Source organism: Hemitrygon akajei, chromosome 24 (genome assembly GCF_048418815.1).
Source record: "Hemitrygon akajei chromosome 24, sHemAka1.3, whole genome shotgun sequence".
Lineage (NCBI taxonomy): Eukaryota > Metazoa > Chordata > Chondrichthyes > Myliobatiformes > Dasyatidae > Hemitrygon > Hemitrygon akajei.
In genome coordinates this window covers 49508653-49531460 of record NC_133147.1, presented here as the reverse complement: position 1 = coordinate 49531460, position 22808 = coordinate 49508653, and the positions used below count along the sequence as shown (strand labels likewise).

Here is a 22808-nt window from a genome sequence, read left to right as displayed (position 1 = left end):
CTAGATGAGACCCCAGAGGATATGCCAGTAACCGGGGGTTGGGGGTGTCAGAGTGGGAAGGCTTGCCAAATCCCCATCCCCCAGCTAGAGGTGAGACCTCTGAACTAGCAGCCACCATTACCTCCCTGGTGAGAAGGGCCGAGGGACCACGGCGAAGCTGAGAATTTTCTCAGGAGCCATGCCTACCCGGGAAGGGGAGGATGACTACGAGACGTGGATCGAAAACACGTCCCTGTTGTTCGAGACATGGCCAGGCTCGGATGAGGAAAAGAGACAGCTATTGGTGGAAAGTTTAAGGGGCGGGGCGGCTGGAGTTGTCCGGGAGCTGAAAACTGAACTGCCCTCGGCTTCACTGGCAGAGTATTTAGAAGCTTTGCAGGGAGCGTTTGGAGTGTCAGGGGATCCCTGGGAGCTTTTAGTGGAGTTTCACCACATGGGGCAGGGTAGAGGGGAAAGGCTCTCAGAATACATATTTCGGCTGGAGAGAATGCTTACTCTGTTGCGGCGCCGGGGGTAGTGAAGGCGGACGGAGTGGAGAGGTAGAGGATGAATGAGATATTTAGTGGTTCCCTGGAGGAGGACAAGGTGGCTTGGAGTCTCCAGCAGTCCTATAAAAAGAGCCCCCCTGCATCATTCGGGCTGCTGATTAGAGAGATGTGGGAGGAAGAGAGCGCGTTGGGCAAAAAAAGGGGCTCGGGCCACCGGGTGCGATCCTCAGCGGTACAGGAAGTGGTGGCTGGGTTGAGGACTGAGAAGCCGAAGGGGTCCCAGGGGAGTAGGGACCCCACGTTTGAGGGGATGGACAGGGACAGTACCAGCGAAAGCCCATGTCTTTATTCCGGCTAGACTGGTGGGACCCCGTTCCAGCGTGTGCCTACGGATAGAGGGAATTTATGCAAAAGCCATCCTCGACACAGGATCGCAGGTTACCTTATTGTAATGGTCGTTCTACAACAAATATCTAAAGCACTTGCCAGTAACCCCATTTAATGCCTTGGAAATTCGGGGTATAAGCGATGGCGATTATCCGTATGATGGGTACCTGTCCGTGAGATTTGAATTCTCGGAAGGCGATGTGGGAGTGTCTGAAGCTCTTGAGATGTCGGTGTTGGTTTGTCCAGACCCGGTGGAAACTGCTGGCGCTGCCATCCTGGTGGAGACTAACTCCTTTCTTGTGCTGCGGCTCCTGGGAGCATGTAAGGAGAAGGAGGGGGAAACCTTTCTGGATATCCTCTGTTCGAAGTGGGTGACCCCCAAGACCTGGATCCTGAGTGCAAACAAGGGACAGTGTGGTGTACTCAGACAAGGCCTAAAGTGATACGGCCAGCGGAGGTGGCACTAGTGATGGGTACCCCCAGATTCCCCGGAGTGCTGGCGGGCGTGTCCCTGTTAGTAGACACTCCAGATGACCTTGAGGGGGAGTCCCAGTTCCCAGCTGGGGTGCTGGTGCGACCTGAATTGCAGAGGCCCTCAGTTCTAGAGACTGGGGGTGATTGTAAGGAACACAACGGAGAGAGATCATCTTTAAGTGCGGGATGCCTCTCCCGCACCTGTTCACAATGACAGTGATGTCTAATGCTCCCATGAGGTCCACTGAAGGAAAACTATTGGAGAACTGGGGGTGGCTGATCAAGGAGGCCTTTAATTTTGAGGATTCCTCTGTACCGCCAGACTATAAGAGCAGGTTGGTGGAGAAGATGCTGAAGCTAGGGGATGTCTTCTCTCAGGGCGAGTTTGATGTGGGCTGTTCCAAGAGCACTCGTCACACTATCTGGGTGACAAATGTACCCTGTTCAGAGAAAGGCCACGGCGGTTGGCCCCAGCAGACGTGGAAGATGTCCAGCAGCACTTGCGGCAGATGAAGGATGCACGGATTATTGAGGAGTACTGGAGCCCCTATGCGTCCCCCATAGTCGTGGCTAGGAAGAAAAACGGCAAGGTACGCATGTGCGTGGACTAAAGGACTCTGAACCGGCGCACTGTCCCTGATCAGTATACGGTCCTGAGGGTTGATGATGCTTTGGCCTGTCAGAGCAGTGCACAGTGGTACTGTTTTGGATTTGTGAAGTGGTTAATACCAGATGTTGCCATCTGAGAGAAACTATCCCAGTCACAAGTTGGGGTTCCTGGCGCTGAAATGGGCAGTAGTGGACAAGTTGAGCGTCTATCTATACGGGGTCAAGTTTGAGGTGAGAACGGATTGCAATCCTCTCACTTATATTCTGACCTCGGGAAAACGGGACGCTACTGGGCATCGGTGGTTGGCGGCCTTGTCTGTCTATGAGTTCAGCCTGAAGTACCGGCCGGGAAGTTGGAACATCGATGCAGGTGCTTTATCTCGTTGGGCACATGAGGGGTCGGGTACGGATGAGGACTGGGAGAGTGTCCCTGCCCTGGGTGTGAAGGCCATGTGTCACTTTGCGAGTGACGCTGAAGCTGGAGTCCCGGTGGGGCTGGATCGGGCAGTGGATCAATTGAGCGCTGATGAAGACGCACTACCCACTGTCTACTGTAATTTGATTGCTCTGAGGAACAGTCAGCTGCTGGAGGTGAGCCCGCAGGAAATGGGGGCACCTCAGCGTGACGACCCGAGCGTTGGCAGTATTTGATACGCAGTTAGAAAGGGGGATATGGCCCAGACAGAGAAGGCAAAGTACGCCTCGGTGCCTTTACTACTGAAGGAGTGCCCTCAATTAAAGTGGAAGCACCAAGTCTTGTACCGGGTCACGTCGCCCCCGGACAACCCCCGGTGTTGGCAGCTGGTCATGCCTGAGAAATATCGGAAGACTGTGCTCCAGGCTCTGCAGGCTGATTCCGGGCACTTGGTGGAAAAGACCTATGGATTACTCATAGACCGGTTTTTCTGGCCCCGGATGAGGGGGGAGGTTGAAGAATATTATATGAAGTGCAGTCATTGCATCAGGAGGATGGCCCTGCCTGCGCAGACGGCTCCTTTGACACATTTGCAGAGTGTGGGACCCATGCTGTTGAGCCAGACACCAGCAACACCGTGAATGTCTTAGTCATCACGGATCACTACGCGCAATATGGCTCAGGCGTTTCCCACTAAGGACCAGAAAGCGACTATAGTGGTGAAGGTGTTATGGGAGAAGTACTTTTTCATTATGGCCCCAGGCCATAGTGATCAGGGACGGGACTTCGAGAGCGGGCTTATCCATGAATTATTGGGTATGCTTGGGGTTGAGAAATCAAGGACTACACCCTACCACCCGCAGGATCATCCTCAGCCCGAGAGGTTTAGCTAGACCCTGTTGGATATGCTCGGGACTCTGGAGATTGGTCAGAAAGGTAAGCGGAGTCAGCACATCGGGCGTTTGGTTCACTGTTACAGTTGTACTCGCAATGACGCTACAGGGTACTCGCCTTATTATCTGATGTACGGGTGGGAAGCCCATTGACCTGTGTTTTGGGACTGAAGTGGGTGAATTACGTTTGAAGCCACATCTGAAGTATGTGTCCGATATGAGTAGAGAGTTGAAGTTGGCTGAGGCGGCGGCCACCAAGCAGAATCAGAGGAATAAGAGGAGGTATGATCAGAAAATGAAGTTCACCCAACTATTGCCGGGCGACCGGGTCCTTATACTGAATTTAGGACTACCTGGTAAGCACAAGTTGGCGGATCGCTGGGCGGCCACCCCCTATGTGGTAGAGAGCCAGATGCCGAATATACCTGTTTACCGGGTGAGACCAAGGGATGGGAAGGGGCCTGTCAAGGTACTCCGTCGGAACCACGAGATGACTCCTGGGTCATGAAGTGCAGGTGGATCAAGAGTCTGAGTCGGAGGTTACGCCTAGTAAAAGGACTCTGCGAGGGTGTGGGGCGAGGGAAGAGCCCGCTGCGAAAGATACGGGACCGGTCCTTACCTCGGAAATGGATACTGCTTTGGAATACGATGATTCAGATGTGTGGCACCTGTTTCCGTTCGCTAATTCCCCAGTACTGGAAGAAGAGGCTCCTGGCCCTTCTCCCACTGAGTCAGGTGAGAGGAGGAAGGGTGTTGAGGGGCAGACTGAGATACAGCCGGCATTGGGGGGAGAAGGGGCGAAAACCGAACACGAGACAAAGGGCTCTCTGTTGATGAGGGATCCCAGTGAGGGGGCGGGGGAGGTTCCGACAGGTAGACCCGGGGTGTCCCCAGTGGTGTCTGAGCCGGAAGGGTCGGCAGAGGAGATATGGAGGTCTCTAAGAAGTAGGCACACCCCCCCCCCCCCAGAGCGGTAGACCTATGCAGCGCTGGGAGAACCGAGTGTGATCGATACCGCACTGGGAAGATATGTCACTGCTTTATGCACCCGGGTTAGGTTTTCTGTCTTGCAAGGAGCATTGGGGAGCTCTGTTAACATCATGAGGGCATGAGAGTGTAAGGAGTTTCTACTTTATGATACTGCGTATGTTAATCAAAATGCCTTCTTGGTTATGTTTAATGCTGAGAAGGATCTCTTGCTGCCGTTTGTTGGGTTATCCTATTGATAAGAGAGTGAATGAACCAATGGGTATCCATGTTATTCTTCGTTTGGGGTGATATGCTGTCTCATATGGCTGGGAAACGAGGGGAGATCAAGAGGAAGACAGACGTGCTGGGTTGTGCTCCAGTTGATCACTTCAGGTGGTCCTGAGCTACAGGTTGTGGGGTCGGAGCGGATCGCAGGGGAAGAAGGAAGTTCCCGAGCTCCAGCTGTGTGTGCACAAAGAAACTGAACTTTGATAAGTCTTGCGCCTTATTTTGTTTCAATTCATTCCTTTTTGCATTGCATCTTTATTAATTTCATGGTCCAAGTAAGATTTTTAAAGTGTAATTTGTAGAATGTACTTTGTGTGCTGGCTGATGATTGATGTTTGAGGCCGTATCAGGAGGCATTGCACAGCAACCGACGCAACCGTGAGACAAGGTTGGGCGGGGGATGGGGTTTCCCCTAGATACGTACGAGCCAATATAGCTGAGCATTACATGAGTATGCTTATCTCTGCCATTACCTCAGGTTTTCCAGCTTGTACTAGCCGGCTGGTGGCGTTGTGGCAGCATATTAAATTATTATTTAAAATAATAAGAATGATAATCGTCCGGTAGCTAGATAGACAGATGGGTAAAATTAAAAAAAATATGTTGTCTATAAAGGAAGCAATAAGTAAGTTAAGAAAAATCTGATTGATAAAGAAATAAATAATTTTATTGAGACAAGAGTTGCAGCATCCAAGAAAGTGATTCCGTAGTTTGGGTTAAGATTCACAATTTCTGAACAATGATCGGAGCATAACAGAAAAATACAACTGCAGATGCTGTGGATCAAAGAATACGTACATAACGCTGGAAGAACTCAGCAGGACCAGATACCCCTGTTAATTGTGCACCAGGATTGTCCTGCAGTTTCAGGCGATGAAATGAAGAGAAATTTCGGTTCTAACTATCAGAAGCCTGAGACAGCTGCCAAAGATCAGGTTATGGTCCTTATATGGGCTCTAACAATGTCTTCTGAATTTCGATAGCTAAGTCCAACATCACGGTCCAGAAAACCGTATGTGAATTCAATCATATGATATCATGGCTTATAACCGCTTTACGTAAACCCAAGTTTAGCGCCAGATATTACGGGAAGAAGGGAAGAGAATGTAGTTCAGAGGATAATATATCATCCATGATGAGTTGTACAGTAGATAAAATGACCACACTGGCCTAATTATTATCCTGTTTCTGATTGACGTTTGCCCTAAGATAAAGCCTATAATTCGATTGCTGTCCGGCTGATGAGAATTGAGCATTCTGTGGTTTCCAGTGACCCGAACTCAATATTAAATCCGGAACAATGAATCACATTTATGGATGTGTTTGCTGCTCGTCCTTATTGTTGTCGATATGACAGCATGCAGGGACAAATTTCATCGTCATGTTAGAGCATGTATCCCTTCATTAAACTACATTCACTGGCTGATGAAAGGCATGTGTGCAGGTGTTTCTACTCCACCGCATGGAATGTGGGTCATGATACTGTTGCCTTGTATATGGACTGCTGTCAGTACAAAAATTTATCTGTGGAAGGAGAGCAGAACTGGGATATACAGTGACATCTGTCTCTGAAGTCGTGATCATGTGTGAGCACACTCTATTCTTATACTTTATAAGACGTTGAAAACAGTATTGTAACCCTGTTTGATTCTGTATCCCGAATGCAGTGATGCTCTGCTGGCAGCTTTTTTATTCGATCATCTTGCCTGCCCTTGCTCCCAGATTACCTGCACGCCATCTTTGCTCATTTACCATCTGCGCTGTGCTGACCGCATTCCCATTGGTTTCCACCCCCCTGCAAAATTAATTTAAACCCTCCCCAATAGCGCACAGATACCAGTGCATGAGAATATTGGACACCATCGGCTTTAGCTACAACCTTTCCCTTTTGTACGGGTAATTCCTCCCCCAGAAGAGATCCGAACAATGCAAGAACCTGAAGCACTTTACCCCATGCTACAGATTCTCAGCGATGCCTCTTTCTGCAACATCATTCTGTTTCTACCGTCCCTGACACGTGTCGCAGGCAGTAATCTTGAATGTGTTGCGTCCCAGCATTCTGTGTAGCTCTTCAAATCATCTCTGCTTAACGTCTTTGTACCAAGACTTCTGGCTGATCTCCCTCCCCCTCCATAATGCTACGGACGAGATCCATATCGTCTATTACCCTAGCACCTGTGAGGAAACAGACCATCTGTGTGTGCTGTTCACGTCAAACTCAAACGCTCCCAACTCTCCCTCTTTCCCTTCTGAAGACCATGGTCAGTGCAACCCACCTGGTCTCCCTGGCATTCTCCTGCTCCTGGGAGGTTATCTCAAAAAATAGCATCCAAAATGTTATTCTTATTGTTCAGGGCAGTTACACAAGTGCTGCTGTGAGCTAACTACCGATTCACCTTCCAATTCCTTCCCCTGACAGTCACTCAGATTTCAGACTCCTGCATCTTAGGTTTCCAGAACCTCTGGATGATCTCCTCACTCTCCGGTACAAGCCGATGGTCTTGCAGCTGCTGCTCCCGATCCATAGCACGGTTTTGCAGTATCTGCAGCTGGACACACCTCATGCACATGTAGTTACCCGTGGCGCTCCCAAGACTGCAATATCCAACGTGAATAACACGCAAAGGCCTTCTAAACTACAGTAAGTACCCCTCTCAAATTACCCAGAGTCAGTGCTTCTTCTGTGCCTAAAACTACTTTGAGCGAATCCCTGACAATTCAGTTTTACCACTGGCATAACCCAACAAACAGTGCTTCAACGATTGTGACTCTACTTGTGCAATCATTCACCCGCTGTGTTATGGATAGGAACGCGGAACTGAACATGCCTGTAAGTGAAACTCCAAAAAATGCAGTAATTTTTTCTTTGAATGTCATTCCAGAGCCCGAAATAAGGCTGGTAGGCGGCAGAGATCGTTGTTCAGGGAGAGTGGAGGTGCGGTTCAATGCACGATGGGGAACAGTATGCGATGACGGATGGGGCACTGAGGACGCCAAGGTTGTCTGCAATCAGTTGGGTTGTCCCTCTGCAGCAGCAGCAATAACAGGAGCACGCTTCGGGCAAGGCAGCGGGAAAATCTGGATGGATGATGTTGCTTGCATTGGAAATGAAGCCGCCCTTTGGGAATGTTCCTTCCGAGAATGGGGGATTCATAACTGCGGTCACTACGAGGATGCGGGAGTGAATTGCATAGAAGGTGGGCATAGAACTAAAAATCTCTTTGTTTCTTCGTTCTGTCTATTGGGATTAACAAACATTCTATATTTTAATAATGAGGCCAGCCACTCTAGTTGCTGTGCGTAAAACGATGAGAATTTTATGTACTGACACTTGATGTTATTGAGGCAGGCACAACTTAATTAACATTTGTTCTGAGTTGCTTAAAGTGCTGGAGTGTTTCATTTGGTAAATGTATATGTCCTAGTTGTTCATGCATACAGGTGCTGACTCCAGATTGGTATAGGGTAAGAAGTATCAGATCAGAAAGTATAATGAATGATTGGTAATAAATCTATATGCAAAACTCTGAATTGTCACGATTTGTTAATGATATTTCGTTAGTTTTCTGGGGTTCATGTAGGAGCTCCAATTCCTAAACTGCATGTCAACCTTTAAGGTGTTCTGCAGAAGAACATCCAAGTCCCTTTGCATCTCAGATGTTTTGATTTCACTCTGTTTAGAAATTAGTGTGTAGAATTGTTTGTACTGATGAAATGCAAGATCATGCCTTTTCCAACAATGTATTTAATTGGCCGCTTCTGTGACCATACTCCAAAACTTTCTTAAGTCCTTCTGAATTCAGTCCCCTTTGAGATCTATTACCAACATAATTTTCCCATGTTAAAATTTCCACTTACTTTCATAAAATTTCCCTTTTGGTACACCATTTCTATTTCTGTTGTATTCTGTAGTCTACATTCCAGTTACTGACTGATATACTACCATTCGGGTCCATTTCCATTGCAGTTTTATTACTCAATCGAGAAGGTTTCAACATTTTCCATTTTCCAATCCTATGTCACATCACTAATTTCAGTATTTGATGCCATTCTGTAACAGCAGAGCGATATAACGCCCTCAGCCTGTGCTCGTATCCTTTCGATACAATGGACATTCGTCTACCCACTAAACAATCTATCATCAACGAGTCGGTGATGTCCACAAGATCGTACGTGACAACTTGTAGAAGTGCAGTACGATCATCTAGCTTATTTCTTATATTCTTCTGAATGAGTTCTCGGGCTTTGAGAGAAGTGTTTGCAACCTTATTTTATTTTGCATCCTAATGCACTGTTAGTCACCCTATTGGCTGAATTTTGTCTGATCACCTACCTGCCCTTCCTAACAGTCTGACTGCACGCTTTTGTTGTTTTAACATCCTTCGTATCCTTAGTCCCTTCACTCGGTTTCCTATCCCCGTGTTAAATTAGTTTCGACCATCCCCAATAGCTGTAACAAACAAGCCCGAGAGAATATTTGCCCATCTCGGGGTCAGCTGTATCCCCTCCCTTTTGTACAGGTCATCCCTCCTCTGTTTGAATTTACAGCATCTACAGATTTTCTCCTGTTTCTGAAACAAATGTGCTTGGCTATGGCCGTACCTTAGGATTTACCAGTTTGATCTGTGAAAATATAAAGATTCTACAATAATAGTAAATAAGAATTTTGCATATTTTTTGCATATGTACATATTGCTAGGCGTATGGAGAAGAATGGTCCAGGTCTTGTGCTCGATAGGAGTATGCAGTTTAAATGTTTCGGTAGGGACTAGATGGGTGAAACAGCCTGATGTTGTGCTGAAGTTTTCTGCAACGCTATGACAGAATAATCATCCTGATAAAATATTACTGAATAAGCACTGATGAACGGCTAACTTTATAGATTCAGTCATTACCCTCGCACATAACGTATAGAATCCGGTTAGTGAAAAGCACCAGAAATATGGTGAATCAAAAGATGAAATTCAAAGACTATGTAAGATGAGGAGGATATTTGTTATTCGAACAGAAACATGTACAATTGGTACCATCTCAATATCACTATATAGTAGCATGATATATTTTGACAGACAGCAATAATATTGTAAATCTGCAGAAAGCCAAATGTTCAAATAGGACTAGAATAGTGCGAAAATTCCAAGCAATTGAAAAATGAGTATGCTTAGCTCAGCCAACACCACAGGTTTTCCAGCTTGTACTAGCCGGCTTGCGGTGCACTGGAGCATACTATATTATTATATTATTTAAAATAACAATAATAATAAAAATCGTCAGGTAGATAGATAGACAGATGGGTGTTTTGTTAGATGGGTAAAATTAAAAAAATATAAACAACAGAGGAAATAAATAAGTTTAGAAAAATCTGATTGATAAAGAAATAAATAATTATTTTTGAGACAAGAGTTGCAGTATCCATGAAACTGAATCCGTGGTTCAGATTCAGATTCACAATTCCAGAACAACGATCGGAGCATATAATGTGACACCACCAGATACCTCTATTAATTGTGCACCAAGCCTGTCCTGCAGTTTCAGGTGATGATATGAAGAGAAATTTCCGTTCTAACTATCAGCAGCTTGAGACAACTGCCAATGATCAGGTTAGGGTCCTTATATTGGCGCCAACAGTGTGTTCAGAATGTTGATAGCAAAGTCTAGTGTCATGAGATGTTGGTGCTCATGAGAAATATAGTGTAGCCAGGAAGGAGCTGAAGAACGGATTTAGGAGAGCTCGAAGGGAGCATGAGAAGGACTTGGCATGTAGGATTAAGGAGAACCCCAAGGCGTTCTATGCGTATTTGAAGAACAGAAGGATGACGAGAACGAATGTGGGACCGTTAAAGGATAAAGAGAGCAACATGTATCTGGAGGCGGAGGAGGTTGGGGTGGTCCTAAGTGAATACTTTGCTTCAGTATTCACAACCGAAAAGGATCTTGATCAGGGTGAGGTCGAAATAGAGCAGGCCTGTTTGCTGGACAGTGTGGAGGTTAAGGAAGAAGATGTGCTGGATCTTCTTGAAATCATCAAGATTGATATATCCCCAGGGCCAGATATGATACTCCCCAGGTTCTTGTGGGAATTGAGAGAAGACATCGCTGGAGCACTTGCTATGATCTTTGAATCCTCTTTGCTTACAGGGTAAGTGCCAGAGGACTGGGGAATGGCAAATGTAGTAACCTTGTTTAAACAAAGTGATAGTGAGAAACTTGGGAACTATAGACTGGTGAGTCTTACACCGGTGGTCTGTAAACTACTGGAAAGCATTCTTAAGGATAGGATCTACGAGCATTTGGAGAAATAACAGTCTACTCATGGATAGTCAACATGGCTTTGTGAAGGGAAGATCATGCCTCACGAGCCTGATTGAGTTTCTTGAAGTGGTAATAAAATAAATTGCTGAGGGTAGGGCAGTGGGTGTGGTCTACATGGACTTTAGCAAGGCACTTGACAAGGTCCATCACGAGAGACTCATCCTGAAAGTCATGAGGCATGGAATAAGTGGAACCTTGGCTATTTGGATTTAAAAAAACTTGGCTTAAAGGAAGAAAGCAGAGGGTAGTTGTGGAAGGAAAGTATTCTGCCTGGAGGTCGGTGACTAGTGGAGTGCCGCCGGGATCTGTCCTGGTACCCCTGCTATTTGTGATTTTTATAAATGACCTGGATGTAGAGGCGGAAGGATGGGTGAGTAAGTTTGCGGATGGCATAAAGATTGGAGGAGTTGTGGATGGAGCTGCAGGTTGTCGAAGGTTACAAGAGGATATAGACAGGCTGCAGAGTTGGGCAGAAAAACGGCAGATGTAGTTCAATCCGGATAAGTGTGAGGTGATGCATTTTGGAAGGACAAACCAGAAGACTGAGTACAGGATTAATGGTCAGTTACTTAAGCGTGTAGATGAACAAAGGGACCTTGGGGTTCAAATCCATACATCCCTCAAGGTCGCTGCGCAGGTTGATAGGGTAGTTAAGAAGGCCTATGGGATGCTGGGCTTCATTAACAGGAGGATTGAGTTCAAGAGTAGAGAGGTCATGTTGCAACTCTACAAATCTCTGGTGAGACCACACTTAGAGTATTGTGTTCAATTCTGTTCACCTCATTATAGGAAGGATGTGGAAGCTATGGAGAGGGTGCAGAGGAGATTTACCAGGATGTTGCCTGGTTTGGAGAACAAGTCATGTGAAGCAAGGTTAGCAGAGCTGGGACTTTTCTCTTTGGAGCAGAGAAGAATGAAAGGGGACTTGATAGAGGTCTACAAGAGTATGCGAGGCATAGATAGGGTGCATAGTCAGTACCTGTTTCCCAGGGCACCAATAGCAAACACCAGAGGGCATATGTACAAGGTTTAGGGAGGGAAGTTTGGGGGAGACATTAGGGGTAAGTTTTTTTTAGACAGAGGGTTGTGAGTCCCTGGAATGACTTGCCAGGGATGGTGGGGAAGGCCAAAACATTAGGGGTATTTAATAGCCTCTTGGACAGGCACATAGATGAAAGAAAAATAGAGGGTTACGGGATAGTGTGGGTTTAGTATTTTTTTAAGGATTATCTGGGTTGGCACAATGTGGATGGCTGAAGGGCCTGTACTGTACTGTAATGTTCTGTGGTTGTCTGGTTCTATCACAGTCCAGAAAACCGTATGTGAATTCAATCCTAAGATATCATGGCTTATAACTGCTTCACATAAACCCATGTTTAGCGTCAGATATGACGGGAAGAAGGGAAGAGAATGTAGTCAGAGGATAATATATCGTCCATGACGAGTTGCACAGTATATTAAATGGCCACACTAGCCTAATTATTCTCCTGTTTGTGATTGACATTTACCCTAAGTCGATTGCTGTCTGGCTGATGAGAATTGATCATTCTGTGGTTTCCAGTGACCTGAACTCAATAGTAAATCTGGATAACGAATCACAATTAGGGACGTGTTTGCTGTTCGTCATTATTGTTTTTGTTGACATGACAGCATACAGAGACAAACTTCATCGTCATGTTAGGGTTCAGTATTCTTTCATACGACTTGTTTCACAGGCTGACGAAAGACGTCTGTGCAGTGTGTGTCGGTGATTCTTCTCCACCACATGTGATGTGGTTTATGATACTATTGACTTGTATATGGACTGCTGTCAGTACAACAAGTTATCACATTCCTGTGGAGGGAGAACAGAACTGGGATATTCACTAACATCTGTCTCTGAAGGCGTGATCATGTGTGAGCACTCTGTATTCTTATATTTATAAGCCGTTGAGAACAGTATTGTAACTCTCTTTGATTCTGCATCCCGAATGCAGTGATGCTCTGCTGGTAGCTTTTTTGTTCGATCATCTGCCTGCCCTTGCTACCAGATTGCCTGTACGCCATCTTTGCTCTTTTACCATCCGCGCTGTGCTGACCACATTCCCATTGGTTTCCACCCTCCTGCAGAATTAATTTAAACCTTCCGCAGCAGCTGTAAGAAATCAGTGCGTGAGAATATTGGACTTCATCGGCTTCAGCTGCAACCTTACCTTTCTGTACATGTCCTACCGCCCCCAGAAGTGATCCGAACGATCCAAGAACCTGAAGCATTTCACCCCCTTGTATACCACTATCATGTGTCCTCTCATCCTCCTTCTCTCCAGACAGCAAAGCCCAATCTCCCTTAATCTCTGATCATACTGTATACTCTCGAAACCAGGCACCATGCTGGTAAATCTCCTCTGTACCCTTTCCAACGCTTCCACATCCTTCCTGTAAGTGAGGCAACCAGAACTGAACACAGCACTCCACGTGTGGCCTAACTAGAATTTCATAGAGCTGCATCATTACTCTGCGACTCTTAAACTCTATCCCTTGACTTATGAAAGCTAACACTCCATAAGCTTTCCTACCTGTGAGGCAACTTTCAGGGATCTGTGGAGATGTACCCCCAGATCCCTCTGCTCCTCCACACTCCCATGTATCCTGCCATTTACTTTGTACTCTGCCTTGGAGTTTGTCCTTCCCAAGTGTACCACCTCACACTTCTCCGGGTTGAACTCCATCTGCCACTTTTCAGCCCACTTCTGCATCCTATCAATGTCTCTCTGCAGTCGTCGACTATCCTGAATGCAATCCACAACACCACCAACGTTTGTGTCGTCTGCAAACTAGCCAACCCATCCTTCTACCCCCACATGCAGGTCATTAGTAAAAATCATGAAAACTAATCCTTGTGGGACACTACTAGTCACAACCCTTCAATCCGAATGCACTCCCTCTGCTTTCTGCAGGCAAGCCAATTCTGAATCGACCTGGGCAAATCTCCCTGGATCCCATGCCTTCTGACTTTCTGAATAAGCCTACCATGTGGTACCTTGTCAAATACCTTAGTAAAATCCATGTAGATCACCTCCACTGCACTACTCTCATCTATATGCTTGGTCACCTCCACAAAGAAGTCCGTCAGGTTTGTTGGACACGATCTGCCCTTCTCACAGCCATGCTGACTGTCCCTGATCGAACAATGATTCTCCAAGTGCCCATAGATTCTATCTCTAAGAATTTTTCCCACCACAGCCGTAAGGCTCTCTGGTCTGTAATTACCCGGACTATCCATACTAACTTTTTTGAACAAGGGGACAGCATTCGCCTCCCTCCAATCCTCTGGTACCATTTCCGTGGAAAACGAGGACATTAAGATCCTATCCAGAGGCTCAGCAATCTCTTCCCTTGCCACGTGGAGCTGCCTGGGGAATATTCTGTCAGGCCCTGTGGATTTATCCGTCCTAATGTATTTTAACAGCTCCCAACACTTCTTCTCCCTTAATATCAACATGCTCCAGAACATCAACCTCATTCATATTGTCCTCACCACCATCACATTCCCTTTCACTGGTGAATACTAAAGAGAAGTATTCATTGAGGACCTTGCTCACTTCCACAGCCTCCAGGCACATCTTCCCACCCTTATCTCTCATCGGTCCTACCTTCACTTCTGTCAATTTTTTGTTCTTAACATAATTGCAGAATACCTTTGGGTTTTCCTTTACCCTAATCGCCAAGGCCTTCTCATGCCCACTTCTTGCTCTCCTCAGCCTCTTCTTAAGCTCCTTACTTGCTACCCTATATTCCTTAATGGACCTATCTGATCCTTGCTTCCTAAACCTTATGTATGCTGTCTTCTTCCATCTGACTGGATTCTCCACCTCACTTGTCAACCATGGTTCCTTCACCCTACCATTCTTTATCTTCCTCACCAGGACAAATTTATAGCCGCATAATTTGCCCTCCCCCAATTAAAAATTGCACTGTCCTCTTTAGTTGTATCCTTTTCCATGCTAATGTTAAGGTCAGGGAGCGGTGGTCATTGCCCCCCAGATGCTCCCCAGCTGAGAGATCCATGAGCTAACCCGGTTCATTACCTAATACTAGATCTAGTATGGCATTCCCCCTCGTCAGTCTGTCAACATACTGTGACAGGAATCCGTCCTGGATGCACTTGAGAAACTCTGCCCCATCTAAACCACTGGGACTAATCAAGTGCCAAATAATATTAGGGAAGTTAAAGTCACCAATGTTAACAACCTGGTTATTTCTGCACCTTTCCAAAATCTGCCTCCCAATCTGCTCCTTGGTATCCCTGCTGCTACCAGGGGACCTATAGAATACTCCAAATAGAGTAACTGCTCCCTTCCTGTTCCTGACTTTTACCCATACTGACTCAAAAGAAGATCCTGCTACATTACCCACCCTTTCTGTAGCAGTAATAGTATCCCTGACCAGTAATATCACTCCTCCTCACCTTCCCCCCCCCCATCACATTTCAAGCCCTGAAATGCAGGAATATTGAACATCCATTCTTGCCCTGGTGCCAGCCAAGTCTCTGTAATGGCCACTACATGTATCCAAGCTCTCAATTCTTCACTTTTGTTCCTGATGCTTCTTGCATCGAAGTACACACACTTTTGCACTTCTACCCTACTACCTTTACACCCTTTATTCTGTTTCTCTTTCCTCAAAGCCTCTTTTATGCTAGACCTGGCTTTACACCATGCACTATAGTTGCAGCCCTCGCATGACCTTTATTATCCTGCACCTCACTATTTGTTCTAACTCTCCGGTTCTCCTTGCCCTGCAAATCTAGTTTAAACCCGCCGGAGCAGCACTAGTAAACTTTCCTGCAAGGATGTTAGTACCCCTCCAGTTCAGGTACAACCTGTCCCGTCGCAACAGGTCCCAGCTTCCCTGGAACAAGGCCCAATTGTCCAGAAACATTAAGCCCTCCCTCCTGCACCTTTCCTTAGCCATGTATTTAGCTGCATTATCTTCCTATTTCTGGCCTCACTAGCTCGTGGCACGGGTAGCCGTCCTGAGATTAGAACCCTGGAAGTCCTGTCCTTCAACATGCACTTAACTCCCTAAATTCTCTTTGCAGGACCTCCTCTTCCTTTCTATCTACGTCATTGGTCCCTACGTGGACCACGGCATCTGGCTGCTTACTCTCCCTCTTCAGAATACTGAGAACTCTATCCGAGATATCGCGGACCCTAGCACCAGGGAGGCAACAGAGCATCAGGGATTCTCAATCTCTTCCACAGAATCTCCCATCTATCCCTAGCATGTGTCGCAGGTAGTACACCTGTGTTGCAGTATCCATGAAAGTGATTCTGTAGTTTGGGTTCAGATTCATAATTCCTGAACATACTGTGTCATGACCAGATACCGCTATTAATTGTGCACCAGGCTTGTCCTGTTGTTTCAGGTGATGATATGAAGAGAAATTTCCTTTCTAACTATCAGCAGCCTGAGACAACTGCCAATGATCAGGTTAGGGCCCTAAGATGGGCGCTGACACTATCTTCAGAATTTCGATAGCAAAGACCAACATCACAGTCCAGAAAACCGTATTTGAATTCAATCGTAAGATTTCAAGGCTTATAACTGCTTACATAAACCCAAGTTTGGAGTCAGATATTACAGGATGAAGGCAAGCGAATATAGTTCAGAGGATAATATGTCCATGATTAGTTGGACTGTAGATTAAATGACCACACTGGCCTAATTATTCTCCTGTTTTGAAATGATATTTGCCCTAAGTTAAAGCCCATAAGTCGCTCGCTGTCCTGCTGATGGGAATTGAGCATTCTGGGGTTTCATGACAGCATACAGAAACAAATTTCATCATCATATTAGAGCACAATATCCCTTCACGCGACTACATTCGCTGGCTGACGAAAGGTGTGTGTGCAGGTGATTTTACTCCACTGCATGTGATGTGGGTTATGATAGTATTCCCTTGTATATGGACTGCTGTCAGCGCAAAAACTTATCACATTCCTATGCAGATATGAGAACTGAGATATTCACTGACATCTGTCTCTGAAGGCGTGATCATGTGTGAGCACACTCTATTCTTATACTTTATAAGTCATTGTGAACAGTATTGTAACCCTTTTTGATTCTGCATCCCTAATACACTTATGCTCTGCTGGTAGCTTTTTTGTTCGATCAACAGTCTACCCTTGCTGCCAGACTTCATGCACGCTCCAAAATCACAGCCACGCATGTATCTGCAAAATCCTTCTATTTTTACCGTCCCTGGCGCATGTCACCGGCAGTAATCCTGAATGTGTTGCGTCTCAGCATTCTGTCTCGCTCTTTAAATCCTATCTGCTTAACGTCTTTGTACCACAACTAATGGCTGTTCTCCCTCCCCCTCCACAATGCTATGGACACAATCCGTGTTGTCTATTACCCTGGCACCTTGGAGGCATTCCCCTGGCTATTGACTCCTCCAACACAAACGATCCTGACATTCCCTATTTCCCTTCTGCAATCCATGGTCAGTGCAACCCACCTGGTCTCGGCAGTATTCTCCTGAGAGGTTATCACAAAAAACAGTATGCAAAATGTTATTATTCAGGGGAATTACTCAATAGCTGCTGTGAGTTAACTGCCTATTCACCGTCAAATTCCTTACCCTGACTGTCACTCAGTTATCAGATTCCGGCACCTTAGGTTCCCAGAACCTCTGGATGATCGGCTCACTCTCTGGTACAAGCCGATGGTCTTGCAGCTGCTGCTCCCGATCCACAGCACGGTCTTGCAGTATCTGCAGCTGGACACACCTCACGCAGATGTAGTTGCCCGTGGGGTTCCCAAGACTGCATCATCCAACGTGAATAACACACAAAGGCCTTCTAAACTACACTAAGTAGCCCTCTCAAGTTACCCAGAACTAGTGCCTCTTCTGTCCCGAAAACTCCTTTGAGCCAATGCCTGAAAATCCACTGTCATTTCTTCGGCAGTTTGAATGGGGCATGACTGCGCAACTGTGAGACAGCGGGAGAGTTTAAAAAGTTAACATATTGAGAGGGGGAAGGTAATTTATTCGGCAGTTTGAATTGGGCATGAATGAACAAGCGCGTGAAGGTCGGCCTGTGAGACAGCGGGAGAGTCTAAAAAGCGAGCAGATTAACGGAGCGGGTGTCGTAGCAGCGAGCAACGGAGTAGTGGGAGACAGAGTAGGAAAGCTTTGGCTCAAGAGGCTTCTGCGAGCAGAGTCTGAGGACAAGTTTGCTCATAGTGAGGTAAGGCTGGTTAAGCTCTTTTAATTAATCGAATTAACTTAGAAGTAGGTAAAGGAAGCAGTAGTTAGGGCAGTCGGGTGCCCAGTTTGCATTATGTGGAAAATGAGGGCAAGTATAATTGTCCCTGATGGCTGCACGTGTAAAAGGTACATCCAGCTGCAGCTCCTGACAAACCGAGTTAGGGAACTGGAGCTGGAACTGGATGAACTTCGGATCATTCGTGAGGCAGGGGCAGATTACAGACAGGAGTTTCAGGGAGATAGTCACCTCTAAAAGTCAGGAGACAGGGTGACCGTCAGGAGAGGAAAGGGAAATAGACAGGAAGAGCAGAGCACCCCTGTGGCCATTACCATCAATAGTAAGTATACTGTTTTGGATACTGTTGGTGGGGACAATCTACCAAGGACAAGTTGCTGTGGTCATGTCTCTGGCACCGAGACTGGACTCTCGGCTCAAAAGGGAAGGAGGAAAAAGAGGAAAGCATTAGTGATAGGGGATGTGATAGTTAGGGGGACAGATAAGAGATTCTGTGAAAGAGATCGAGAATCCCGGATGGTCTGTTGCCTCCCTGGTACCAGGGTCTGCGATATCTTGGATTGAGTTCTCTGTATTCTCAAAAGGGAGGGCGAGCAGCCAGATGTCGTGCTCCATGTAGGGATTAATGACATTGTTAGGAAGAAGGAAGAGGTCCTGCAAAGAGAGTATAAGGAGTTAGGTGCAAAGTTGAAGGACAGGACCTCTAGGGTTGCAACCTCAGGATTGCTATTCGTGCCACTATTTCTAGTGAGGCCAGAAATAGTTAGATAATGCAGCTAAATACGTTGCTAAGGGGTTGGTGCAGAAGGGAGGGCTTCAAGTTTCTGGACAGTTGGGCTTTGTTCCAGGGAAGGTGGGACCTGTTCCGACGGGACAGGTTGCACCTGAACTGGACGGGGACTAATATCTAGTGCTAGTGCTGCTCTGGAGGTTTTAAAATAGATTTGCAGGGGGAGGGGAACCAGAGTGTTAGAACAGATAGTGAGGTGCAGGAGGAGAAAGGTCATGCGAGAACTGCAAGTATAGTGCATGGAGTAAAACCAGATCTAAAATATAAAGAGGCTTTGAGGAAGGAGAAGCAAAATAAAGGGTGTATAGGCAGTAAGGTAGAAGGGCAAAAATGCGTGTAATTCAGTGCAAGAAGCATCAGGAACAAAGGTGATGAGCTGAGAACTTGAATACATACATGGATTTATGATGTAGTGGCCATCATAGAGACTTGGCTGGCACCAGGGCAGGAATGGATTCTCAATATCCCTGGATTTCAGTATGTTAAAAGGGATAGAGAGGGGTGGCATTACTGGTCAGGGATACTATTACAGCTACAGAAAGTCTGCGTAACGTAGCAGGCTCTTCTTTTGAGTCAGTATGGATGGAAGTCAGGAAGAGGAAGGGAGTAGTTACTCTATTGGGAGTATTCAATAGGCCCAGAAAACTGAGGAGCAGATTGGGAGGCAGATTTTGGAAAGGTGCAAAAATAACAGGGTTGTTATCATGGGTGACTTTAACTTCCCTAGTATTGATTGGCAGCTGATTAGTCCCAATGGTTTAGATGGGGCAGAGTTTGTTAAGTGTGTCCAGGACAGATTCCTGTCGCAGTATGTTGACAGGCCGACTAGGGGGAATGCCATCCTAGATCTAGTATTAGGTAACAGACTGGGTCAGGTCACAGACCTCTCAGTGGCTGTGCATCTCGGGGACAGTGACCACTGCTCCCTGGCATTGAGCATTATCATGGAAAAGGGTAGAATCAGAAAGGACAGGAAAATTTTTAATCGGGAAAGGGCAAATTATGAGGCTATAAGGCTAGAACTTGCAGGTGTGAATTGGGATAATGTTTTTGCAAGGAAATGTACTATGGACATGTGGTCGATGTTTAGGGATCTCTTGCAGGATGTTAGGGATAAATTTGTCCCGCTGAGGATGATAAAGAATGGTAGGGTGAAGGAGCCATGGGTGACAAGTGAGGTGGAAAATCTAGTCAGGTGTAAGAATGTGGCATACATGAGGTTTAGGAAGCAAGGATCGGATGGGGCTATTGAGGAATATAGGGTAGCAAGAAAGGAGCTTAAGAAGGGGCTGAGGAGAGCAAGAAGGGGGCATGAGAAGGCCTTGGCGAGTAGGGTAAAGGAAAACCTCAAGGCATTCTTCAATTATGTGAAGAACAAAAGGATGACAGGAGTAAAGGTAGGACCGATCAGAGATAAAGGTGGCTAGATGTGCCTGGAGGCTGCGGAAGTGAGCGAGATCCTCAATGAATACTTCTCTTTGGTATTCACCAATGAGAGGGAACGATGACAGTGAGGACAATATGAGTAAGGTTGAAGTTCCGGAGCATGTTGACATTAAGGGAGAAGCGGTGTTGGAGTTGCTAAAATACATTAGGATGGACAAGTCTCTGGGGCCTGACGGAATATTCCCCAGGCTGCTCCACGAGGTGAGGGAAGAGCCTCTGGTTAGGATTTTTATGTCCTCGTCCACGGGAATTGTACCAGAGGATTGGAGGAAGGAGAATGTTGTCCCCTTGTTCAAATAAGGTAGTAGGGTTAGTCCGGGTTATCATAGACCAGTGAGCCTACGTCTGCGGTGGGAAAGCTGTTGGAAAAAGATTCTTAGAGATAGGATCTATGGGCATTTAGACAATGATGGTCTGAACAGGGAAAGTCAGCATGGCTTTGTGAGGGGCAGATCGTGTCTAACAAGCCTGATAGAGTTCTTTGAGGAGGTGACCAGGCATATAGATGAGGGTAGTGCAGTGACTGTGAACCACATGGATTTTAGTATTTGATAAAAGGCATTTGATAAGGTACCACCAGGTAGGCTTATTCAGAAATAAGCATGGGATCCAGGGAAGTTTGGCCAGATGGATTCAGAATTGGCTTGCCTGCAGAAAGCAGACGGTCATGCTGCAGGGAGTACATTTGGATTGGAGAGTTGTGGCTAGTGGTATCGCACAATGATTGGTTCTAGGACCCTTACTTTTCGTGATTTTTATTAACGACCTGGATGTGGGGGTAGAAGGGTGGGTTGGCAAATTTTCAGACGACACAAGGGTTGCTGGCATTGTGGATAATGTAGAGGATTATCGAAAATTGCAGAGAGACATTGATAGATTGCAGAAGTGGGCTGATAAATGGCAGATAGAGTTCAACACGGAGATGTGTGAGGTGGTACACTTTGGAAGGACAAACTCCAAGGCAGAGTACAAAGTAAATGGCAGGATACATGGGAGTGTGGAGGAACAGAGGAATCTGGGGGTACATGTCCACAGATCCCTGCAAGTTGCCTCACAGGTAAATAGGGTAGTTAAGAAAGCTTATGGAGTGCTACCTTTCATAAGTCGAGGGATAGAGTTTAAGATTCGTGGGGTAATGATGCAGCTCTATAAAACTCTGGTTAGGCCACACTTGGAGTACTGTGTCCAGTTCTGGTTGCCTCACTCTAGTAAGGACGTGGAAGCATTGGAAAGGGTACAGAGGAGATTTACCAGGATGCTGCCTGGTTTAGAGAGTATGCATTATGATCGGAGATTAAGGGAGCTAGGGCTTTTCTCTTTGAAGAGAAGGAGGATGAGAGGAGACATAATAGAGGTATACAAGATATAAAGTGGAATAGATAGAGTGGACAGCCAGTGCCTTTTCCCCATGGGACCACTGCTCAATACAAGAGGACATGGCTTTAAGGTAAGGGGTGGGAAGTTCAAGGGGGATATTAGAGGAAGGTTTTTACTCAGAGAGTGGTTGGTGCGTGGAATTCACTGCCTGGGTCAGTGGTGGAGGAAGATACACTAGTGAAATTTAAGAGATTACCAGACAGGTATATGGAGGAATTTAAGTTGGGGAATTTAATATGGGAGGCAGGGTTTAAGGATCGACACAACATTGTGGGCCGAAGGACATGTACTGTGCTGTACTATTCTATGTTTAATTACTGGCCTATCCCAGCAATCAGCGCTCCAACAATGGTGGCTCCGCTTGGGCAAACATTCACATGCTGTGTTAGGCCAGGAATGCGGAATTGCACATACCTGTAAGTGAATCTCTGAAAATACAGTAATTTCTTCTTTGAGAAGTCATTGTAGAGCCCAAAATAAGACTGGTTGGCGGCAGCGATCGTTGTTCACGGAAACTGGAGGTGCGGTACAATGCACGATGGGGAATGGTATGCGACAATAGATAGGGCACTGATGACGCCAAGGTTGTCTGCAGTCAATTGGACTGTCGCTGTGTCACAGGAGCAATTCTGAGGGCACGCTTCGGGCAAGGCAGCGGGAATATATGGATGGATGATTATGAGTGCAATGGAAATGAATCCACCCTTTGGGAATGTTCCTTCCGAGGTTGGGGCAGACTTTATATTTTAATAATTAGTCCAGCCACTCTAGTTGCTGTGGGTAAAATGATGAGTATTTATGTACTGATGCTTGACGTTGATGAGGCAGGCAACACATAATTAACATTTGTACTGCGTTGCTTAAAGCGCTGGAGTGTTTAATTTGGCAAATTTGTATGTCCTAGTTGGTCGTGCATACAGGTGCTGACTCCAGATTGGTATAGGGTTAGACGTTTCAGATTAGAAAGTATAAGGAATGACTGGTAATAAATATGTATGCAAAACAGTGAATTGTAACTATTTATTAACGACATTTCGTTAGTTTTCTGTGGTTCATGTAGGAACTCCATTTCATAAACTGCATATAAAC

The 22808-nt window shown here is 46.2% G+C and overlaps 1 protein-coding gene across 1 annotated transcript in view; it reads left to right on the top strand.

The window, feature by feature from the left end:
- Positions 1–22558, top strand: part of LOC140715724 (scavenger receptor cysteine-rich domain-containing protein DMBT1-like) — a 90935-nt gene extending 68377 nt beyond the window's left edge. Inside the window, exons 17-18 of the mRNA XM_073028096.1 lie at positions 7406–7720; positions 22341–22558. Of these exons, the coding sequence (XP_072884197.1) occupies positions 7406–7720; positions 22341–22558 (533 nt within the window). The remainder of the gene's footprint in view (positions 1–7405; positions 7721–22340) is intronic.
- Positions 22559–22808: the final 250 nt, after the last annotated feature.